The sequence below is a fragment of the Hibiscus syriacus genome, unplaced genomic scaffold (genome assembly GCF_006381635.1).
Source record: "Hibiscus syriacus cultivar Baekdansim isolate YM2019G1 unplaced genomic scaffold, ASM638163v2 tig00110794_pilon, whole genome shotgun sequence".
Classification (NCBI taxonomy): Eukaryota; Viridiplantae; Streptophyta; class Magnoliopsida; order Malvales; family Malvaceae; genus Hibiscus; species Hibiscus syriacus.
Window position 1 is genome coordinate 1253044 of NW_024062865.1, and position 24339 is coordinate 1277382.

The 24339-nt window shown below is 35.8% G+C and overlaps 3 protein-coding genes and 1 pseudogene across 3 annotated transcripts; 2 read left to right on the top strand and 2 right to left on the bottom strand.

Moving 5' to 3' along the window:
* Positions 1-5885: 5885 nt before the first annotated feature.
* LOC120141226 (adenylate isopentenyltransferase 3, chloroplastic-like) lies at positions 5886-7346 on the bottom strand. The gene is made up of 2 exons (XM_039156158.1): positions 7064-7346; positions 5886-6978 (listed from the first exon to the last, which is right to left on the bottom strand). The coding sequence occupies exon 2, from the start codon at positions 6967-6969 to the stop codon at positions 6004-6006; it is 966 nt and encodes a 321-aa protein (XP_039012089.1). The 5' UTR covers positions 6970-6978; positions 7064-7346; the 3' UTR covers positions 5886-6003.
* A 4652-nt stretch (positions 7347-11998) lies between these two features.
* Positions 11999-14028, top strand: LOC120141298 (annotated as a pseudogene).
* A 223-nt stretch (positions 14029-14251) lies between these two features.
* On the bottom strand, positions 14252-17754 carry LOC120141227 (transcription factor LRL2-like). Its single transcript, XM_039156159.1, has 9 exons — positions 17603-17754; positions 16661-17100; positions 16499-16573; positions 16227-16373; positions 16003-16068; positions 15036-15101; positions 14725-14784; positions 14406-14630; positions 14252-14374 (listed from the first exon to the last, which is right to left on the bottom strand). The coding sequence occupies exons 2-8, from the start codon at positions 17072-17074 to the stop codon at positions 14463-14465; spliced, it is 996 nt and encodes a 331-aa protein (XP_039012090.1). The 5' UTR covers positions 17075-17100; positions 17603-17754; the 3' UTR covers positions 14252-14374; positions 14406-14462.
* A 468-nt stretch (positions 17755-18222) lies between these two features.
* Positions 18223-20203, top strand: LOC120141157 (small nuclear ribonucleoprotein SmD1a). The gene is made up of 4 exons (XM_039156088.1): positions 18223-18337; positions 18476-18552; positions 19724-19915; positions 20016-20203. Exons 1-4 carry the CDS (start codon positions 18324-18326, stop codon positions 20075-20077), a joined length of 345 nt encoding a protein of 114 aa, XP_039012019.1. The 5' UTR covers positions 18223-18323; the 3' UTR covers positions 20078-20203.
* The last annotated feature ends 4136 nt before the right edge of the window (positions 20204-24339 follow it).

The following is a 24339-nucleotide window of genomic DNA, read 5'->3' on the forward strand; positions in this document are numbered from 1 at the left end:
GAAAGTGGTCATACAAGGTTGACATGTGGATCACCAGTGCCATCACAATCATCTTTTCCTCTACCAAAATATGGATCATCATCAAAATCCAAAGCTCATATGGTGTCAAGAAAAAGGCAATCAAAATCGCAATCATATTTAAAATCCCAATCACAACTGGCTTCACCTTTTGGGACTGTTAACTTAGGTGATTTTTAAATGCAAACGTTGTATTATGTAGATTTTATGTGTGAACTTTTAACATTTTCAGTTAGGCATGTATTAGTAACTTGAGTTTGAAAATTGCTATGATCTGTTCCAGTTGTTATCACTTAATAGGCAATCATCTTAATGTCCATCGCAACGCGGAAATTACTATCGCAATGCGAAATGAAAATCGCAACGAGAGAATCGCAATGCGAAATGAAAATCGCAACGCTAATTTCGCAATGCGAAATGAAAATCGCAACGAGGGAATCGCAACGCGAAATGAAAATCGCAACGCGAATTTAATTTCGCGTTGCGATTTTCATTTTCGCGTTGCGATTCTCTCGTTGCGATTTTCATTTCGCATTGCGATAGTACTTTTTGCCTTCAACAAAATCAACCATTACATTTCAATCAATTAAACAAGCACAAATAAGAATTATGTTAACATCAATTAAACAAATCAACTTTTACAAATCACCTTTTACAAATCAATTAAACAATCAAAAAATAAGCAATAATTATTAGAGAAAATAACACTTCTACTATTGAATCAACTTTTGCAGCCATACATCATTTTCACGCAGCTCACTTCTGAGATTAACCTGCATAAACCAAACATTTGCTCAAACAACACTTTCTACACATCTAAAACCTACAAACAGCAAATTATTGAATTCTAGGTACTTAACCAAACATTTTCAAACCACAAGCCTATAAACATACCAATTGTTTATGGACATTTTTATAACGCGGATGCAGGTAGGCAGCGTCTCGTATATATCGATCTAGCCATATAATGTCGAAACCACAAGCCTACTGCAGCTCTATCTATATCGGTGAGAGGTAGATACTTTATACTTCCTGTGATCAAACGGTCCAACGCCAAGCATACGAGAGGACCACAATCCCCTCTGGGTCCTTTCATTTGTTGTGGTGCGGTCTCGTCTCTGCTAACTGTAATATTGAGCTTCTTTGGCTTCTTGTTTCCAGAACGAGTCCAATAATTTATCGCATCCAAGTATTTAGCCAAATAAGAGCTCCATCCCTTAATAATATCTCTTAAATCAGCCAATGATATGTAATTTATCATGTTGTCATATACTATTGCCTTAAGGGATGGGATCTGAAGCTCGACGAGAAGCCAATGGTTACATTCCAAAACAGGGATAAACACCTGCAATCATAAGTAATAATTCATTCATTTGCGCACTTATTTATGAATACCTTTAAACTCAATCTAAAATAAACACTAACCTTATCGACCTCCCACCATGCAGGATAAAGTTTAGCTTGTCCATTGCCCAACGCAAATGATTCATCTCGTTGATTCTTCAAGTGAACTGCGTTAAAAGCCGTCGGCATTATTGTATACCGTGTATTTCTTTTATTTTCCTTAAGTTTCCTAATTATTAGTAGACGTGACACCCACGCATCGATATGCTGTTTTACAAAAAAATACATATATTAGTGAATTACATTAATTTTTAAACAAATTAATCAAATGAAAATATAAGAAAAATATAAGACTTACCCCTCCATCGAAATAGCCATTGTCTTCGACCCCTAATAATACGCCCCACCAAGACCGATCAAGCAACAAATAGATATCATCATTGAGCTTGCATATGTCAGTGAAACACCCCTGGCTTCGCTCATGTAGATAAAAATCAAATGCGGTCTTAGCTCAAAGGGTGTTATCCAGAATTGTGTCCGGTAGTTGTTTCCTCTCCTCTTCAGATACCGGTATGGTACTGGCCGGTAACTCATACGAGAGCCAACTTGAATCCATCATGTCCGGCACGTCAGAGGGTTTCTCAAGAATCCTACATATGACGCCATGTGAATCGGGCTCTTGAATGGTGGGAGGGACCTCTTCAACGATGACAGTGGCCTCTTGAACGGTGGGAGGGGACTCTCGAGGAATGATAGGGGTCTCTTCAACGATAGGAGTGGACTCTTGAGGGATGATAGGCGAGTCGGGCTTCTTCTTGCGGTGTCTTCGCACTATTGGGGTATACGGAGACTTAATAGCACGTGCACGCCGTCTGATGCGTGAACTCTGTCGTGCAAGAAAAACCCGACGTAAAGCATCCACCTTATCGGTCCGCTAAATAAAAATACAAATATCAGTAAATAAACAGACATGATATTTAAACAGTGAAAACAAAGATAAATATATTTCAAACTTTCAACCAAAAGACAAAACAAAGACAAATACTAACTTCACAGTGTTAAAGTAAAAAGTTTAGCAGTTTTGGCAGCAACCGAATAAATTTACTAAGCAATCTAAGTGAAATGGTTAATTTAAGTGAAATTACGAGTAAATTTATCATCAAGTTAAATATGGAAAATCTTAAACTTACCTCGTTGCGTAGAGTATGAACCTCATTCTGCAACGATACTACCATCTCACGTAGAGCGGCAACCTCACCACGTAAAGTAGACACCTCCACACGCCATGCACCATCGTTATCGCGTAGAGTACCGATCTCCTCACGCAAGGCATTGACCTCATCACGTAACTCCCTTGACTCATCCCGTGGAAGTGGAGAACAGGGAGATAGAAGTTGTGACATCTTTGTCGGTCGCCTATCATGAGGTGATGGTGGAGAAGAGACTCGATGATGTGACGGGATAGGTGATGGCTCTCGTTGTAGAGGTGTATAGTCGGGTCGATCAGGTGATGGCTCTGGGTGAGGTGATGGCTCTCGAAGTGGAGGAAGTGGAGGCTGCTCATCATTCGTGCCATAAAAAAAACGCTGACTAGCTTGCCACCAATCAGTGGCAAGCTCAGCCTCCGTGGGTGTCAGTCTCATTAATGGAGTGTTGGCCTCCTAAAAATATAAAAACTAAAACAAAGTTAAACGTCTACTATTAATAACTTGTTTATATATGATAATATTTGTGTTAACTTACATTATTTATTGTCGCATATGGTATTAAGTCTTCCCAATCCAACATACGTTTCCTCTTCCAGGAAATAGCCCTAGGAATATCATCTGAGGATTTTAATGCATATGTCCGCATGCTGGGGAAAGCCTCGAATATCCAAATCTACAAACAATATAATAACAAACATTAGTAATTGTTAAATAATTAATTATAATTTTGAAAACATTATATAGAAATTCTTACCTTAAAGGCCCAAACAAAGCCTGACAAAGTGTATTTCGACCCATCGCCCCGCAAACTTTTGCGGTCATCAAAGGCAGACGACAACTTAGTCCAGGTAGCTTTCCATATATACGAACCCCACGGAAACAGATTCCATGCATTTAGGTCCTCTACCAATAATATTAGCTCCTGAGGAATAGGTTGTCTGGCCTCTCTGCCTAGAAAGCCGACATACAAAAGTAGTAGAAGGCATACTCGGACAACATCGACGTCATTCATCCGAGTAAAACCATCTTTCTTATTAAACAATTTCTTCATGTCATCGACGTGTAAGTTCGGCTTCTCTATTGACTCATCAGGAAAAACCCTGGATAACCATGATGGGCGGGTGATATGACGAGTGTACCGGCCTACATCATCGTGTCCGAATCGTAGACCAGTGATTAAGCAGAACTCCTTCCGCCCAAAACAAGTATACGCCGGTGGAAAATGAAACCATATCTCTTCATCACCACGTTGTATACTGTCGGGTAGATCGCTAGTCATGGTCTGAAGCCACAAATGGGTCAAACTAGCATCTCCACCCGGATGCTGTACTCTCAGCCATGGCCCGAAGCAGGTTTCTTCAAACAATTTTCTTTGTGCAGGTGAAAGCTTCGAAGCAATTGTAGTGGCTAGGCTAACTTTATTCCTTAATGTCAATGAAGCCGAAAAAAATTTCTACAAAAAAAAATAAACATACCAAGTTAGATATACCAAAAATTACACTGTCAAGATATACCAAAAACAAAACAATAAACATAAATAGTAGTTTATTCTTGAAACTAAAATTTGCAACACTGTTTTTGTCTTTTGGTTGAAATGAAAATCGCAACGAGATAATGAGAATCGCAACGCGGAAATGACTATCGCAACGAGAGAATCGCAACGCGAAATGACTATCGCGACCAGACAATCGCAACGCGAAATGAAAATCGCAACCGCGAAATAAAAATCGCAACGCGAAATGAAAATCGCAATGCGATTTTGGTTTCGCGTTGCGATTTTTATTTCGCGTTGCGATAGTTATTTCCGCGTTGCGATTTTCATTCTCGAAACTATTCTTCTTCTGCATTACTTCAACCAAAAGACAAAGCAAAGACAAATACTAACTTCACAGGCTAAACAGTTTAGCAGTATTTACAGCAATCGAATGAATTTAATAAGAAATCTGAGTGAAATGGTTAATCTATTATTGAAATTACCAGTAAACTTATCATCAATCTCAATATGAAAAACCTAAAATAATGCAAAAATTTCAAAATAAAAATAAAAAAAACTAACCCTCGGAGGTTGATTTTCCATTTCTGAATGATTGTGAGGGATTTTTGACTGTGAATGGTTGTGAGGGATTTCGCCGGCGATGGGGACGGAAATCTTCGAAGATGGGGACGGATTTCGCCGTAGAGAGTGAGAGATGGAGATGGGACTGAGTGTTGTGTTTTTGGGTTTGAGGTTATGAGTTGTGATTACTGTGGACGGTTCATTTTCCGATTTATTAAGAAAAAATACGTGTTTGGAATTTGAAAAAAAAATACGCGTTAATACGAATGGCGCTATGTAAATCGCGTTGCGAAAGTCAGTATCGCGTTGCGAAAGTAAGTATCTTGTTGCGATTTTTTATTATCGCATTGCGATAGTCAGTATCGCATTGCGATTTTCCTAATTCGCGTTGCGATTTACTTATTCGCATTGCGATTTTCTCAATTCGCGTTACGATTTATTTATTCGCATTGCGAATTGGGAAAATCGCAACGATACTGTAGACAATCGCAACGCGATTTTCAACTATCGCATTGCGAAAATGCAACGCGAATTTGCGATAATGGAGATCGCGTTGCGAATTAGCGATCGCATTACGATTTTGTTGGTCATTTTGGCAAATCCAAAAAAAAATTGATTAAAATCGTATATTATATGAGATTTTTGGTCACAGAGGTTATTTTCTCTATTAAATAACTCTTTCAAGTCGTAGCTTATTCTTTAATATAAAAATTGTTTGTAAAATAAAGAAAGATAAAAAGTTACCTAATACTTTTTGAAGAATGATTGAAAAACTTATTGAAGACCCACCAATCATCATTTAAGAAAATAATTATACATATAAAACTTTTTCCCAGAAGTATATTTATATTATAAACTCGACCAAGCATTCATTGTTAGCGGCGAATATCAGTATCCACAAAACAAATTTTATATAATAATTTATCCTCTTCCTCGTTAGGTTCTCATGAACCTCTGCTAACTACATATTTTCAGTGTTTTCTTTCCACAAACGGCTCCGGGAATCTTTTTCAGCTGCCGGCAGCTAGCACCGGCTTCTATGTTGCTTTCCAACTGTACGGCCACTAATCAAAGTACAGGGAATTTCCAGTTGCTTTCAATGATTTGTTTCTGGTTATAAAAATAACAATTTACAGTCCCAGAAAACCAGTTTAAACAGTTGTAATTCTGCCACCATCTGATATGTCAACAGATGAGAAACAAAAAAGTTGAGGAAAAAAAAACTTTCACATCGTTAAATGGAAGAGGGACCATGAAATTTGAGCATCTTTTTTTTTTCTTTCCAAAAAGTGAGTTCCATTAAGTAGCATATCTCCATTATTTTTTTTTTTTAAAAAGAGTATCAATTTACTAGTTATTCCTGGGTCAGATGTGATTTTACAGCATGATGCCACAAGGGAGTGAGGGCACTCTAATGGAGGGATTGTTAACCAGGGTCTCGGAGCTGAAATTATATAGAAATTCTGCCACTATCTCCGTACTAGGTCCGGCTACGAGCTTTTCCCACGCCTCGTCTGCTTCTTTGCCGCGCCGGAGGAAAACCTCCGTGGCGTCGACAGTCTGTATCTGCCAATTCTTCTTGTTTATCAGCCGTTGGATCTTTTCCAATTGTCGACGAGCTAATTTCCGGGTGTTCCTTTTGATCTCTTGTATTGCTTCTTGCAGCAGTTCATCGCGTTCTCGTTTGTTCAAAAACGGTTCGGCTCTGAAGTAGCGGTCGAATTCCGGGACGCCGATGGCTTTCCTAATCCCCACTGTGTAGTTCGCGTTGGCATCGAAGAATTTCCTCACTTCATCAACCATTCCCATTTCGACCATCTTATCTACTCGGTCGGATACATATTGATCGAGCACCGGCATTGCTACTTCTACGCAGAGGAAGCAACATTCGTATTTTGATCGGAACAGGAAATCTTCGTCGTCCACTAAGGCCTCGATGTACGAATTCGAGCCTCCGGCTATGATCGGGACCTGGCTGCGGGACAAAATCGAAGCCATGGCATCCAAAGCCATGCCGACAAAATCCGTCGCTGTAAAATCCGCCTTGGGATGTATCACACCTAACAAATGGTGTGGAATCCCACACCGTTCTTCCTCAGGGATTTTGTTGGTCGCTATGTCGAGTCCAGCATGTAATTGTATTTTGTCAGAATTTATAATCTCTGCCGGAAATCGAGTGGCGAGGTCGATCGAAAGTCGAGATTTGCCTGTTCCTGTGGCTCCTAGTAGGATCACGACCTTATCTTTTTCTCGCCTTGGCCTAAAGAAGTTGGATTTGAACACCCCAGAAGGTATGTCTAGTAAAGACATTGTTCGCTTGTACATAGACACGGAAAACGTCATGATCGGAACCTGTCACGAAACAACAACATTTTATTGAAAACAAAGTTGAAAACTAAAGAAGGAACGAATAAATGGGTTTGTTTCAAAACGTTACCTTATGGTGTATGCAGCAAACCCGAGATGGAATAAGACAGTATCCGAAGATCGATTAGTAATGACAGTGAGAGAACTGTATGCAGGAATTAGCAAGTGAAGACAAGTAGACGAGTGAAAACAAGGTGGAGGGAAGTAATTTATATAGGGAATGGGGAAATGCCAAAGGGGTCAACTTGCAGTCTACTTTTGTGATCCATCACTCATAGTCAAAGAAAAAGTAGTTTTTATGATATTCCTTCTAAAAATGAATTGCATTTGTTTACTCTACCTTAATACTAATATTAATAGAATTGAATTGGACCCTCCAATATCATGGAAAGGCACAGTACTAATTATAAGAAGACAATGGCGAAATGGGTCTCTTTTTGGTGATATGGTATTCCTATATAGACGGCTATATATAGTACATCACATTTTAGATAAAAAATTATTTAAAGTGGGTTCTTTTTCTCCTGCATTTGCACTTGTTTGAGTTTTGAATTTGTCAAAATCGACAAGGTTAAACAGAATTATGAAATAGTAAAAGAAATACCATTGGCAATACTCAAATTACAAAGTCAAATGGGGATGTGTACGTATACAACCTTAAAGTTGACTACGATTTTGCTGGGGGAAAAAACAAAAAAATGGAAGAAAAAGAAGGGTTTAATGGATTCTTACAATGACAAGGGAATGTTTAAGCTGGTGGACCGTAGCTGTAGTCTATTGCAAATGGAGCTCTCCTTTGGATAACACACGATTCCTTCATATCCAAGAGATGAGACCATCTGCACGGCTGATGCAAGAAACCCAAAAAAAAAAAAATCTTCTCTCACATGATAGACCTAAGATTTTATGTTTAAAGATATACTCATAAAATTTTAGGAGAATAAAAATATATAAAATATATGAGAATTTGAAGTGTTTAAAAGTATCAATAAATTCTTACCTTAATAAGTCAATGAGGTGTGACATTTTTCTATTACATTGATTTTCCCATGAAAATTAATTAAAAGGGTTAATTTTATTAGGTATCCTTAAAGTATGACCCAAATTTTAAATTAATTATAAATTTCAAAACATTTTTATTGAGTTCTTAAAGTATCAATACAATTGATAAAATCCTTTTACTACCGTGACCATCAACCTAGGCATAGACTGATAGACTAAAAGTTAAAATGTGGACTAAATCTTAGACTATGTGTACCTAGCCATGAACAATTTGAATTTTTTGTATTAAAAAGAAAAACAACCTGTCCTTCTAAATCCATAATTTATCCAAGTTAGAACTGATAGCACCATGCTCTTCCTTCATATGCTCAAAAGTGTCATTTCACTGTTAGTCTTTTGATGATTCAAACCATGGGTTTGACTCACAGAATAAAACTGACGATTTACCAAGAATCTTCATATTTTTTTCACTCTCCCATCTAAGTTAGAGTTAACAGAGAAAAGCAGGTTCCGAAAGATTGATATCTAACGCATACGGGCTTTGATTCTGAAGTGAATAAGAGAAGCTGTTTAGGATGGAACTGTTTTGTTTTTGCTTTGCCTTTCTCAGGTATCAATCATTCAGAATGTGCAAGAAAGTCTTCCCCCAGCATACTTGTTAGGAAAAATCAAGTGATATCAGTTTTAATTGGTAAGTGGTCGACACCCAAGAGGTAAAAATAAAGATTTGGACAACCATTTTCTTTCTACTATTTGATAGAACCACCATTAGATAGTGGACAAGATCAAATTATTTAACTTCAAATTTATTAAGCATTTAATCTAGACTTTTTTAAAAAGAAATCAAAATTCATAAATATTTATAAATCAATAAAATATATATATATATATGCGACTATCTCTCGTCAGTATGAGTCTATTGCTATTCGTTTAACATATTTTCAGTGAAATCAATTTTATATCTATCAATAACTTTTAAGATTCTTTACTATATTTTAAAGTGTAACAAGATCTCATTATTTATACACTATAGCAAGAACCTCAAAAACTATTGAAAGATTTTTTTTTTCCTTGAAAGGAAGTTTGAATGATTTTATTAATCGAAGGCGTACAAATCAAGATAACGATACGAGCCTCACTAAAAAAACTTTCCTAAACCTAAATGAAGGAAAAAGAACGCACCATATCGATATAACCCAATTCGAATCAATACCAAAAACTAGCCTCGAGCATGCCACTGTTACAACGCCAAAATCATTCAATAGATTCAAATAATTTAATTAAATATTCAAGAATATTTGATGGCTTATTTATTTTCTTTTTCTTGTAATTGTCACATCTCTCTTTTTTTTTTTGGGGTATTTTTTTTCCAAAATTGAGTGAATGAAAGTAAACTGCCTAAGCTTGCGTTATACTAGAGCGTTCTTCCTTTATTATCGATGCTATTATTACCGTTATCTCATCCTTCCATTGAACTGTATTTGATATAAAGTATCATTCAATTTTTAAAATCAAATATGTAGGGATGGACATGGGTCGGGTCGGAACCCGTCGGGTTCGGATCCCATGCCCATCCCTACAAATATGCTTGAGGGGATTTGGAACTCACTCTAAACTCATCACAATCAAATATACTATTGATGAATACATAAACAAATTTAATTTTAAATTTTTTAATAATATTGATTCATTAAAATATAAAAGTATTAGTAATACACTAAATATAATTTTGTTGTAGATAATTAGATGCTATAAATCATTATAATCGGTGATTGACATAACATATGATTGAATTTCAACCATATATATATATGTGTGTGCGTGATGCAAGTGCTATGTATCTTGTCAACTTATTATATCAGACGCTGAGCTATGTTGGGTAGTGTTAAGGAATGGACATGGTGAGTTGAAAAACTTGAAAAGCAACTTCAATTCAGCTACGTCTTATTCTTTGTTTCTATCCAATTCGATAAGGATTAGCCAATGCCGACGTATGGTTATAATAAACTACATGTACCAACTCTAAAGGCATGCAATAAGCAAATAAAAGGCTAAGTTTCAATCATTGAATGGGCAGAATTTTTCCCATGTAAAGCTAATCTCATCCCATCATATTCATCAACCCGCCTTATATTGCTCATCATTATATCAATCATAATGATACACTAAATTCTTACTGCACACTAAAAATAATGATAATAGATCGAACATTAAAAAAATTCATTTACCAGTCCTAGTAGTTAAAGGAAATTTTGTTCTTACTAAAAGTCCTTAGTTCGAGCAATTACGTCTGTAGGATGTTTATACATTACCAATGACTAAAATAATATTATGAATATATATTATTTTATAATCATTTCAAACCATTAAAAAAACATCAGCAATAAAGAATTTAGGTATAAATCATATTGAATACAAAAGTATACATTATTTTTGGCTGGCTGTGCATGTTCCTAAAGTCCCATCCAGAGGGGGTTTTCTCATTTGGAGATATACTTTCTCAAGTGTCCCAATCCTTAATCAAATAATTAAACTATCAATTCATACTTTATCACTCAGGTAAGTTTTATCTTTTTAGAATACTCAGGTTAGTTTTTGGTTGAAGGATTAAAAAATCCTCAAATTATTTTGAATTTTTTTAATCATCTCTTCAATTTTTTTTTTATTTAATTAAATACTCAAATTGATAAAAACATATTAAATTTTTTAAATTAAACGATAGCCAAGAGGATTATCGACGGGTCAAAGACCTGTACTATGCAACTGACAATAAGAGGGTTGGGTTTGGGCAAAAGACGTACGACACTAAGGGTGATGGTCGTGACAGATGACGATAATGACAACAACAACAAAGAGAAGGTAAGAGAAGAGGAGAAAAACTTTGAGGAAAAAAAAGACTTTAAATTTTTTTGTTTGATAAGGATAAAAAATGAACTTTCAAAAGTTCAGAGATTAAATTAATAATTATAATAATTTTTGTTAACATGTCACGTCAATAATTGTACAAAGGTTAACGTTCGGGAAACCAAAATGTTATAACCCGAAAACGTAAGTAACAAAAATTAAACTTTTTGAAAACCGATAATCAAAATAGAACAAATCAAAATAAAAAGAATCATCAGTATAATCTATTAAAAAAACATTAAAAAGTGTGTGTGTATATGATGATATTTTTGTAGGGAATATGATCAATTTATACAATATACAATTCTTTTAACTTTTACATAAATATAAGACCATCCGATTTAAAGTTTTTACTCTAAACCTTATTCTTCTTATCCTAACTATTTTTCTCAAAATCCATCCTATATTCGAATTCCAAAAAAAAAAATCTTTATAAAATAGGATTGAATCAGAATCTATAATTTTACCATATACGTCGCACACAAATCAAACTAGAAGAAACCCAGAAGAGCCTTAAAAGCCCATTTCATAATCAGATGCTTGAGCCTTGAGGGTCTCCACTCTGCATCCACATTCCAACCTTCGTTTAAGCACTTTTTGAAATTAATGCAAGACAGACAGAGGTGACAGTCAAACTCATTTAAACGTCAAAGCAATCTTATTTCTTGCTTCTTACTAAATTTCAACGTTTCTGTGTGTCCCAAAAGTTATCAGCTACGCTAACAGCCAAGCATGAATATGAAACAACGACAAACAGGTTGTGCTCGTTGCCAGACTTTGGAGTTGGAACTCAATACTCGGATAAAACAAAGAGAAGTTGAGAAAGAAACGTATACACCAAATATCTATGCACCATTTATGCCCAGTGCTTAACTTAATTATAGCAACAATTATCTAAATTTAGATAAATATGGGTTCCTTTTTATGTAAAAAAAAAGGTGCTAGTTAAATATGGCAAAAATGTCGTGGAATTGAAGGCACGATCGTGGTTGAGACAAAGGGTAGCATTGCGTGGGGCGCCAACGACAACCACCATCGAAACAACAGCCTCTGGCTCTGGAGCCCCGACCAGGCAAAGGGCTGTCATCGTTTTCTCGACATGGCGGATGTTTTCTTTACGTGGGTCTCAGCTTTTAGAATCGTGTGTTCTCTCCTGTTCCTGGTAGCCATTGCTTCTGTTCTCCTATCCATTCCTATCGAAGAGGCATTTCCTTTTTCTTACATCGATATGCTTGTTTTGTTTTGAGTTTGATTATAAGATGGTCTTATAAATAAGTGATATTTAAAACTTCTATCTTTTTTTCATATTTGCATCTCTGCAACTTTATTAATCGAAAAGAATTGATAATGCAGAAGGTGAAGGGTTTTCTGCTCTGTGTTAAGGAAGATCTTGGCCAATGGGGTCCATTTATGCTGTAAGCTAAAATATAGCATATGTTATAATATAGCTCCATGATTATAAAAACCATATCTTTCTTGGTATTGCAGGGCCTTATCATACATTCCTTTCGCAATCCTTGCTGTTCCTGCTTCGGTTCTTACCGTGGGTTCTCATTTCTCAATGCAATTTAGATTAATATAATCATAGCATTATCGATTATGAAACCAAGTTCAGTTGTTCTATGAAAGAGACAAATGCGTTCTTCTTTTTGGCATTTTTCAGCTCGGGGGAGGTTATCTGTTTGGGCTGCCTGTGGGATTTATTGCTGATTCAGTCGGTGCTGCTGTAGGGGCTACCACTGCATTCATCCTTGGCCGAACAGTGAGTCTTTTGAACCGGGGTGTGATGTTTATGACTACTTGTATATAAGCTTGCCTTTCAGTTCATCTAACGAATTTTATTTGCTTTTTCTGGCAGTTTGGAAGATCATATTTGATACCGAAACTTAGGAATTACCCCAAGTTCCAGGCTGTTTCTAGTGCAATTGAGACATCTGGTTTTAAGGCAAGAGTTTTGTGATTTTTCTTAACTTATTGTGCCTATATGTCACTATTATGCCTTGATGAATTACATGAAATGGAGAGTTTCAGTTGATGATTGTTCCTTGAAGATAGTTAAGTTAGGACTTGCACATACTGCAGATCCATATCATATAGTGTATCATGCTACTCTGCTTTGAAATTGTTAAATTTTCTTCGCCTTTTTGGTCCCAACAGATTGTTTTTCTGCTCCGGCTTGTTCCTTTAGTGCCGTTCAGCTTGTTGAATTACTTCCTTTCGTGACTCCTGTTCATCTCAGGGTGTACATGTTGGCATCTTGGTTAGGAATGATGGTATTTACTCCAAGTGTCTTCATGGAATAATGAATACGCTGTTCTTTTCAATACCTTTAGATCATTTTTTAAAACATGCTAAGTTTCATGTTTGTCTCTCATTACAGCCTTCCATATTTGCCCTGGCATATGTCGGAACTACACTAAAAGACCTTTCATATGTCACACATGGATGAAATGAGACTTCTACAATTCGGCAATGCAAGTATTGTGCCCTGTTTATGTTAGCTTCTAAAGGATATTTGATCCCTATCTTATGAAATGATATTTGCCTGTGAATACAGGTTTTCATGGCAATCGGCTTTTGCGCATCCGGTAAGCCCCCATCGCCCTTTTATTCATTAGGTTAACTGCGACTGTGAGTTGGATGATAAAGCATATATCTGAATCCAACTTCAAATAAAATTCTATGTTCTTGTGAAATGGAGTCAACCTCTGTAGTAGTCTCATTTAGAAGCTAACTTCTGGTCTAAGGTTCAATCTAGTTGTCCTTAGTAGTTTTTAAGACGAGCAGGGGACCATGTAGCATAAATTTCAGTCAGATTATGCAGACTAGTTCTTATTTAAAAGCTTCTAGAAGGGACATATTCGAACACGGATTAGATTTATAACAAACAAAAGGAACAAGGCTCAAAAGTTCAATATGATTCTGCATTTTCTTTTACATAATTTTGTGGTGTTTTTGCTTCTTTCTTTCACAGCAATTGTGCTAATTTGGATTACTAAACTCGCCAAGGCTACGTTGGAGAAACACCGGCTGCCACCAATGCTAAAATGGAGAGCGTCTTTGCCCCATCAATGCTCGCAATGGTGCCGGATTCTCATTCTCTCATTGATGTCAAGAAGCCTCTCTTAATTACGATAGACTCGTCGGGGAGAAAAACCTGAGACGTTAGTCTTCTACAAAGATTCTTAACTTCTTTTGTTTCTTCAATAAAATATTTTCTTAAAAAAAGAAAAGAAAAGCAAAGGCCCTCAACAGGAGTAAATAGCCGTTCAGGGGCACCCAAACGTAGCTTTAAAACTTGAAAATAGCTAGCAAATAGCTGTCCAGAAGTTTAAAGGCTTGCAGCCGAAAGCTTCAGAAGTGCATTCAACTAAAGCTTAAGAACAATAGCCATTGTTCTGTAAACTGTGTTTTGAAACTAGAAATACTATTTAGGTTCTATTGTCCACGAAAGAAATGGAAACTCAGATCATATCTATTCTTTTTTGTTTGATTCTGAAAGTAACGAGAAACGACCAACGGAACTAAGCGGATATAGCAGAGGGGTGCTGAGTATGGACTGTCTATGAGCTTCTGTTCAAGCCGTCAATCAACGCCCTTGGCATCATGTGAAGGCCTCTGCTCTCTAACAGCTGACTTGCTGCTGATGGGTTTATCTCTAGTAACTTCCCCATCATCTCTTCAAGAGGTTCATTTATCATCTGTTCATGGAGAACATAGTGACCATATCCCTGCAGATATTTACATAAAATTTTACTCAATTCGAAAAACATTTCCAAGATTGCTTTTATAAGTATCGTATATGGTAAAGGCAGGAGACATAACCTCAAAAAAGACCAAAGGATTAGAAGTTGGTTCGCCTCCCAATCTGCTTAGACTTAATTCCTGCACCATTAGAGTTTCCCCTTGAATACAGATACCAAACATATATTAAAATGTCATTTAATCCATACAATCTATTGCAAAAAGACTAGTCGTTGGAGCAAGCTTGATCCAAGCTTCATACAATGAGTGTAATGCAATGGCCTAAAGTATAAACAATTCAAATCGTGGGTGCAGTTTAAAAACAAGAAAGAACGACAAGATAAGCATATGAAAGCATATACAGCATGATAGCAATAAGACATAACAGCTACCTTGATTTGCAACTGCAGAAACTTGACATAATCAATAACATCATCCAGTGCATTTGCTTGACCACGCTGCAAAATAAAAATGTGATAAATGTTTTTTTGATAGGAATAGATGGCCTCATTAAAAACCTCCCTCTTAGAGGTCCTTTACCGTAGGGTAAGAACCAACTAGCGGAAGGAGGAAAAGAGTGCCAGACTTTATTGCTCGCAAAAGAATTACATAAGACTTAAAAACAGTCCTACGAGATACATAAAGCTAAAACACACTGCTAAAAATCCTAACTGCTGAACTCCCCAACTCGCTGAAACAGCAATTACCATCACCCAATCCCCTCCTTTACTAGCTTATCAGCCTCGCAATTACAGCACCTCGGAATCCACCTCACAAAAATCTCATACACAGAAATTGTAGATGCTATCTCCTTAACTAAATTAGAAAGAAAAGAAGGGACAGTGGCTTGATCTTTCAACCATTCCACTGCTAGTTTACAATCAGATTCTACAATTAGTCTTCCCTTCGATGCCCATTCTGAAGAGACAAAGACGTCTATTCCTTTCTTGATGGCTTTCAACTCTGCTACGATGATAGGAGTACGACCAACATTTTCTGAAAAAGACATCAGCTTTGTCCGATTCCAGTCTCTGAGAATACCCCCAATTCCAGCAATTCTCCCAACAGTACAAACAGCTCCCACAGTTTATTTAAGGGATCAAGCTCCTCAGTTCAACAAAATAACATAAGTGGAACAATGTTGCTGCTTACCCTCTTCCATGGTTCCTTCTATTTTGTTTTGTTCATTTTATTTAAATTCTAATCAACTAATTTATAAGACAAAGATGAGTAAAATGAAATGGAAGATGAATAAAATTGTTCTGTTAACAGATATGGGGTCATGTACCAATTTAGGTTGCTAACGGAAAAGATATATGTGCACCAAGCTCTTTTCTTGTTCGTAAAGATATAAATTACCTCAGAAGAATTAGGAAGCAGTTCCTGCAATGCTTTGATACCTTCAGCTATTCTTATCTTTCGTTGCTGTATACATAGAAAGATATTATCCAAGTAACATGCTTGAAAATCCAAAAGCAAATAATGAGACAGCATCCACATTCCAAATTAAGTTATATCTGTTAGGGCCATTTATTACTAGTATTACTAGTATGTTTAAAGGCTAGGAAAGATGATATACTTACACGATCATTTGCAGGAGCTCTTGGTTTGGGTACACGATACTGTGGTTTGGACCAGAAACTGGGTGCGTCAAAGGTTCCTTTTGATTGAAGGTGATAAACATTATAATCATCTTCTTTTGGTTCTTGCATACGGAAAGCATGGTTTTGCTGAAAGACACAATGTTGCATTATGAGTAGGTTCTTTTAATTCCAAATTTGAACAGGTTCTTGGTGCAAGAGTCTCAGATGGATCGTGGATGCAACATAATTAGAAGATAGAGAAAGAAGTTAACCTGTGCATGGAATGCGTATTCCGCGCTAGAAAATTTGTTCACGGATAATCTATCACGTTGCCTTAAAAATATTTCCTGCAAGAAAAGCAGTTTTACCAGAAATTATCCCTACAAGAAAGAAGAAAAGAACAATCATTTTCTATGAGGCAGTTCTGCTTATACACTTGCAGAAGCTTCATGGTTGTTGATTTCAGTAGAGGAAGCAGATAGCTTTAGATTCCCATGCTCTGGCTCAAGGGAAAAGGCATCTGGACCAGAGCTGAAAGCCTTTCTTTGAATTTCAGAGATCCCATCAACAGCATGTATGCCACCAACTGGAGAACCGATGCTCTCTAACACATCAGCAGTAGGAACCTCTTCAAGATTCTCTGTTAGAAATTCAACATAACTGTGAGGCATTTTGGGACACTCAATCCACTGAGATAAGGATTGGAGACTAGGCCGGTTTGTGTTTCTCCCTGTTTCCGTGAGTAAGACCGGGTTTGTATCATCCACATAGCTATATGAGAAATCATCGACATTCCTACCAGAATTCAGTGACATATGAGAGTTCTCATGACCAGGTTGTCCATCCATATCCCCAAAACTAAAATCAATTGGCCCTTAACTAGACAAAAACAAAGAACAAACAATTATTACTACGATAAAATACTTATAACAAGCACATCGTCAACATGTTGCTGCAAGAAAAATGAATAAGGACACTCGGACATGGTGAAAAGAGAAAACTGGAGCGCATGTTTTTAGCCTAATTCTCAAAGCTTGCTATCATCTTCTCCTCAACCCAACAAAACAAAATTTAAGCAGGATTTCCTAAAAATCAACAGGCCAAATAAAAAGAACATCCAACAAACAGCTAATACGGAACCATATATACAAAGAAGAAATAGCAGTGCAAGGTTGAGAAATAAGAAGGAAAAAAAAGGTAACAACTTCCCTGATATTAAAGCGTTAAAAAGAAGATGCCATTGTTACAAATCGAAGGAGAACAAAAAAAAAATTCCAAAGTTCAGTCAAGGCAAATTACTGGAGGTAAAGAGTAAAACATTTTTAATAAACCTATATTCATGTATTTTTACATCATGAAAGATGAGAATAACTTACATTGGAGATCAAAAGCGTGGTTTTAGAAACAGTTTAAAGAAGGGGAGGAAAAGGGAAGAGAAAATGGGGGCAATGGGCAGAGCAAGTCCTTTGGCTGTCACCTTTGCTTGGGGTTTTAGTGTACGTACATTTTGTAACTGATCATTTCAGCTGCAGGCTGCAGCAGATGATGGTGAAGGGGTTTGCTGGAATTACTATTTTACCACTATACTAGGCTCAATCCGAGTCCGACAGGTTCGAGAATAGCCAGGCAGGCCCATAGCTTTGGGATTAGTCCACGAACAAGTGGGCATCCGAAGAGAATCATACGAAAACATATTCCTCGGTTGTTTCCTCCAGCTACGTCGCAATTTATTTGCTTATCGCCAGGGTACATGGAGTTTGCACGTTGGGGGCAATAACGACGGTTGACGATAAACAATCGATTTATTATAAATCGATAATATCAATTATCAAATCTTTACTTTTAAAATATCATGAAAAAAAGAGAAATTTACTTACATCAATGATCACTTTGAGTAATTTACCCTAAATCAAATTGGTCCAGCTACGGCGTCGTTTTCTTGTGAAGTATAAAAATCATTTTAGCTGTGGTTCGAGCCCTAAATCAACTCCGACTTCGAGACAGGTCCGCTTCTCTCTCTTTCCCGCTTCCTTGGATTGGCTTTTTCAGTTTTCTCGCCTTTTGCATCAAGCTCTACTTCTGCTATCTCATCTCAACATGAAGCTCGTCAGGTCAGTTTCAGTTTCCCTCTTTAAACTCAACTTCCGATCGGAGAATTTCTTCTCTCCGTGTTTAACAATTATATCTAAAAAAAATAAAACGTCTTAGATCTATTAATTACCGGATTCGGTTTGAAAAACATTGTGCAGGTTTTTGATGAAGCTGAACAATGAAACGGTTTCGATTGAGCTCAAGAACGGAACTGTCGTTCACGGCACCATCACAGGTTCCTCTATTTTTTTCATACAGTAGGGTTTAGCTAAACCATAATCATGCGCTTTAGCCAAGTTGCAAAAAGAGTAATGCCAACTATAGTCATGATTTTCACCCCAATTGTGTATTCTGTCGCTAGCCTTTTGGTTACATTGCTAGCATTAAAATTGTGAACAGATTTTGGTGTTCTGGCATGATATCAGTTATCCATTAGTTATACCTTTTAAGATGAAACGATTTTGTACTTGGTCTGCTTTTGACTATAAAACATCAGGTCTGATAAACTATTCAACTGTTCTTTTAATCAATTTTAAGGTATAATGTATTATCATGAGTAGGTTCTCATTCTAGATGAAAGTGTGTCAATCGCAGATTTCCTTTATAAGCTTAGCTGTTTACTATATGCATAGTTTATTGTCACCTTCTTGTTGTTATTGGATGACTTGGTGTAGTTTTATTTTCCTTTAGTGCTTAGTTGGAGAGTCAAATGACACCGGTAAATCCTTCTTGCCTATCTAGACCATGTCGATTGGTACTACATTGCATTGTTTAAATTACTGCTCTCATGAAACAAATGGATTTTGGTAAAATTCTCCTTTATTTGTTTAGCTTCTTAACATTCATATCAGGAATATACTTTTGGCTTTAATGTCATGAGAACTCCATAGTTACTGCTATTAACGTTAATAATGACAAACTTTGAACCCATTATCCTTCTGGAAAAGATGCAATGCAATGATTTTCTTTGGCATAGCTGATCATCAGTTAAGAAATTTTAAGCTTGTGATTGATTGATTTCTATAGATGGAGAAATAATGTGATTCTATTTCACAGAGGGGCAAAAAAATTCCAAGAGCGTATGCTATGTAATTAAATTCAAACTGGCATAGACACGTGTCTTTTTGCTTGAAGTCAAGATCCCTTTTTATTACCCATTTTGCAGTAGTTATAATAGACTTTTCTTTGGGCTTCCCGATAACAGATTTAGTCTCCTACATTGCTGGGTTTCTTGCTCACAGATATGCTGTATATCTGTGATTCTCTCTCATGTTGTATTCCTAAAATAAAAAGTTTTCTCTATTAGTGTTCAAAGACAGTTAACTAAGTCTTAATTATTTCCTGATTGAATATACATTTTGGCATGCAATTTTTATTTACTGTTTGATTTCCTATGTTTGTTTTAGGTGTGGATGTCAGTATGAACACCCATTTGAAAACAGTGAAACTTACATTAAAGGGGAAAAATCCAGTGAGTTTGGATCACCTTAGTGTGAGGGGTAACAATATTCGCTATTATATCCTGCCCGACAGCTTAAATCTTGAGACATTGCTGGTTGAGGAGACGCCAAGGGTGAAGCCCAAGAAGCCAACTGCTGGTATTGCCATTTCTTTCTGGCTTCTTATTGCTTTGTTTGAATGCCCTCGTATAAACTGGTGGTCTTGGTATTTGTCTTTATATTCCATTTCCAAATTCAGGCAAGGCTTTGGGACGTGGACGAGGCCGTGGCCGTGGACGTGGACGTGGTCGAGGCCGTTAAATATGTTGTTTGGTTTTTAAATTATTGTGACAGCTGGATGTGTAGACAGCTTTGTTGTAGTGAGAATTTGTTGGTGATATTACGTATTTGAAGGGATTGTATCGGTATTTTACTGTTCTTTGTGATTATTTATTGGCCTGGTTAGAATATATTAAATGGCTTAATCATGAATTCTGAGATTCCAAGCGCCGGCTGAGGCACGAGCAGCCTTGGATTATCATATGATCCAACCAAGTCCTAACATAGTACCGTTTCCTTTTGGATTAGCATCGGTAATTCACATCTTAATCATGAATTCAGATATTTTCCTGAAGCGTAGAAAATCCCAAAATTTTTCAAGTCAAGGTTCTGGAGATAGACCGATGGGTGGATGGAGGTCGTCGATCTCTCAGAAAATTTTAAATTCTATTAATTTTTTTTTTAATTTTTGTTGATAATCTATTTTCATCTCTTAAAATTTTATAAGTTTGTTTTCTTCTAAAATTTTTAAATTCGACTACTAACATAAAATCTTACATTCGTCTGAACTTGAAAATTTTACCCGCTCAAGTTTTCCATGATTTATCAAACAAATGTTGAAGTTGAAGATGAGAGAAAGAAATATACCAATGTTCCATGGTTTGTCTTGGTGCACGACTGGTTTTATATTTGCTACTGAAACTAAAACTAATCTTCTCATTTTCATCGACACTTGCAAAGTATTCTTCGAAGAACCCTACAAAAATGAAAAATAGTAAGATTCATTGCTATTTAGTATCAACTATTGCTTTTAATTGCCGCTCAATTAGTTCTTTCATTCAATCCAAACTCCAACAGACGCTTCTATGATAATGTTTTGTATCAACTGTTGGGGGCAATTTGACCCAAAACTTTGGCTCATCAGCCCCAATGTCATTGTCTACAGTTTTTATCAATACATCGTGATTTCATTGCCTTCTTTTTATTAGTTACGAGCCTTATCATCTGAGGATCACAAAAATCTCGTCACCTGTTCAAGGTCATTATGCCTTCTCTTTCACTATTTTTGACTCAATTTCGTTGACATGTAGAGATAAACGGAGAGGGATGGATGGGGGCGATCACCCCTTAAAATTTTAAATTTTTATACATCTTAGATTTTTTTTTTTTTTGAAAATTTATTTTCTCATTCTAACATAAAATCTTGTATATGTCCTTATTAACATAGTAATCTCACGTCAACCAAAATGAATTAGTTTTGTTAAATTATCTGTGACCTTTGTTAATCGGGTCATGGTGGATATGATTATATAAGGCTTTATTGACAAATTATTATTTTCTCAAATTGATAAGGCCTAAAATATTTAATATCTTTTTGGAAACCAAATATTCAATTATATGGCATTTGATAAGTCTATGTGAATTACCATAACTAAAGCCATCGCTACCTAGCCATATCTATATAACCTGACAACTTACAGGTAGCCTTCATAATCCTAACATATGCAGTAATGAATCCTTATAAAATTTTTCTAGCATGATCGAGAGACGAGATGCAACCTTAATGAAATCATCTCACCTTAACTCTTTTTTGTTTTACCTCTTTGCTTGAATTAGAAGAGGTGAATCACCAATAATCATTATAATATTTCAATTTTTAGTAATTTAGTAATATTTGATTTTGTGAATATTTTTATATTTTAAATAATTTATTTTTTAAAATTTTAATTAAATATTAATTAAACCTCAAGTTTTATAAAAAAAACGACTAGGTCCGTTAGCTTTCTAAAAATTCAACTAAATCCATATATCATGTCATTATTTACATGTGGAGTACCGCGTTAGTATTATGGATCATCATATCAATACCATAAATTATCATATTAACATTATATCGGTTAGTGATAGTTTTTATTAGTGAAAGGATCAAAGCTATCAATTATATAGTTTAAGAGCTTAATTGAATGAAATAAAACAAAACATAAACTTATTTATTTATTTTCAAGAGTTTTTAACACCCTTAAGCTGTAAAACACCATGATAATGATTTCTATTTTCTTGATGGAATGATACTGACAATTGTATGCTATGTTTTTTGTGAATGGAAGGTGAAGGATAGTGTAAACGGAAAGAAAGAAAGGATAACGGAGGTGAAGAGGGGCATAAATCAAATAATACAATCATTGTAAAGGATCCATTTCTCGAGTCCAATTATTTTTATCCAAATCTAATTATTGATTTAACAATATAGGCAATACAACATAACAGTGTGCAAATCTTCTTTACATTAGAAGGATATTATGAGGTTAAGCTGCAGTAATTCCTGTTTACTGCAAACATTAAAAAAAAAAGAATTGCTGAGGCAAACTAAACTGTTCAAGTACAATGTTTAAACATGTATGTGCCATTAAGCATTCAATGTTCTTCTTCCCAATGACAAAATTCCAGAATTTTACAGAACTTGGAGAAGTATGACAACCTGTTACCTGGCGATTAAGTCGTACATATTGGCTCCTACTAACTGTCACTAGCTAACGAAATGAAAGATGCCAGATAATTTGCAATAGCTTCAAAAATTTTAAAACAATTTCAACAATGCTTTTACAGTTACAAACTTTAGGTGGAGGAGGGAATCTAATTAAAGCCATAATTAATAAAGATAATAAAAAGATCCTTAAACTCTAAGGTTCAAATGATTTGTTGCCAACAGAGAAAAGGCAACACTTGAAGGTCAAGGATAGAACATTTTCAATATAATAGAAAAAGGGAGAGCAGATATATATACCTCTTATCAGCATATATCATCATCCCATAATCCGCCTTAGAACGGATTTGAGCAGCTTGCCTCTTCTTAATAAAGTCTCATGGTGAAGAAATAGTTCACATTGAGTAAGAAAATGCAAGTTTCTTTCAGGAAAAATATGGATGAAGAATCATACCAAGGCATCAAAAGTAACATAATAAGCTTAAGGTGATGGGTTCGAGTACAAACGACTGTAAGGGTTATTGAGCGTTCATTGTCAAATGGTTGAGAGTATTTAGAACATATACTACTTTGTAATCACCTTTAGTTTAATAAAAAAATAAAATAAAATGAATGAAAATTACCATCTTGATTTTCTTACACTCGGCAAATTAATGAAAAAAATATTTATTTTAAATATTAATGATACAAATGGTAAAACTGATGAAGGTGACAATAATAATGAGCATGGGTTGGTTTCCAATCAATTTGCCCCGATCTGAAAAGTATACATCATTCACCCGAAATTTTATCCGACTCAGATTTAGGATGATTTCATCAAACCCGTATTTTGAGATAGAATCTGAACTTGTCCTGACCCACCTCGAAATAAATATGTTTATAAAATATATTAATTTTATTCGATAAAATAGAGATCTAATTGAAAAAATAATATACGTAGGGATATTATTACAATTATCCTCAAATATATAAAGAAAATTATATTTTTTTTTATCGGATTAGATATTTTTCATTATAAATCTGAACTCAACCCAACCTGTTTCTAACATTTTCAAAAAAATAAAAGAAGACTCAACAAGATCGGATCGAAATATGTCGAGTTTGGATATGATGCCTATCCCTAATATAATACTTAACTTTCATGTTTGATTTTGTAGGCGAGAAATGATTGGTTGATCATTGGCCAATAAGACTGACAAGGTTATAGGAAGACAATACGCTGGCTTTCTACTCTATACGTGTCAGCACTAATGTGATGGGTTGAAAGAGAAGCAGAAAGATACCTCTCTTGGGCTGCTATTTTGCTACATGGGCTTTGTGGCATCGGCAACTTGGGTTGGTGTAACAAATCTCAAATTTCCCCTATAGGTGTGAAATCAAGAGATTCCAGAACGTGTTCTCTGCACCATAATTACAAGCATTATTGTTTGTTTCCCGAAAATATAACATTAGACTTATTATTATGTTCACAATCGATTGTTTGATGTATAATATTTGGAAAAAGAAAATCTAAAAAGTTGTTGACTCATTCAAGGTTGTTAATGGGTGCGGTCCTCCGTGAGATTGTGGAATGTATTAATTTATGTGGTGCATTTTTTGGGGGATATATATTTTGCCTCGTCAGTTGTCATCCGTATAGGGACACAGACAACTCGATCTTAGCTATATTTCCAATGGGAAAAGAAATACATAAAAGGTCGTGACTTCATTGGTCGATTTTCAAAGGTGCTTGAGTGGATGTTTTTTGCTGTCCAAAGATGCTTGAGTGGATCTTGTTCTAAGTGGTGGGGTTGGCGTACGTACGTCTTGCCTTTGTTTT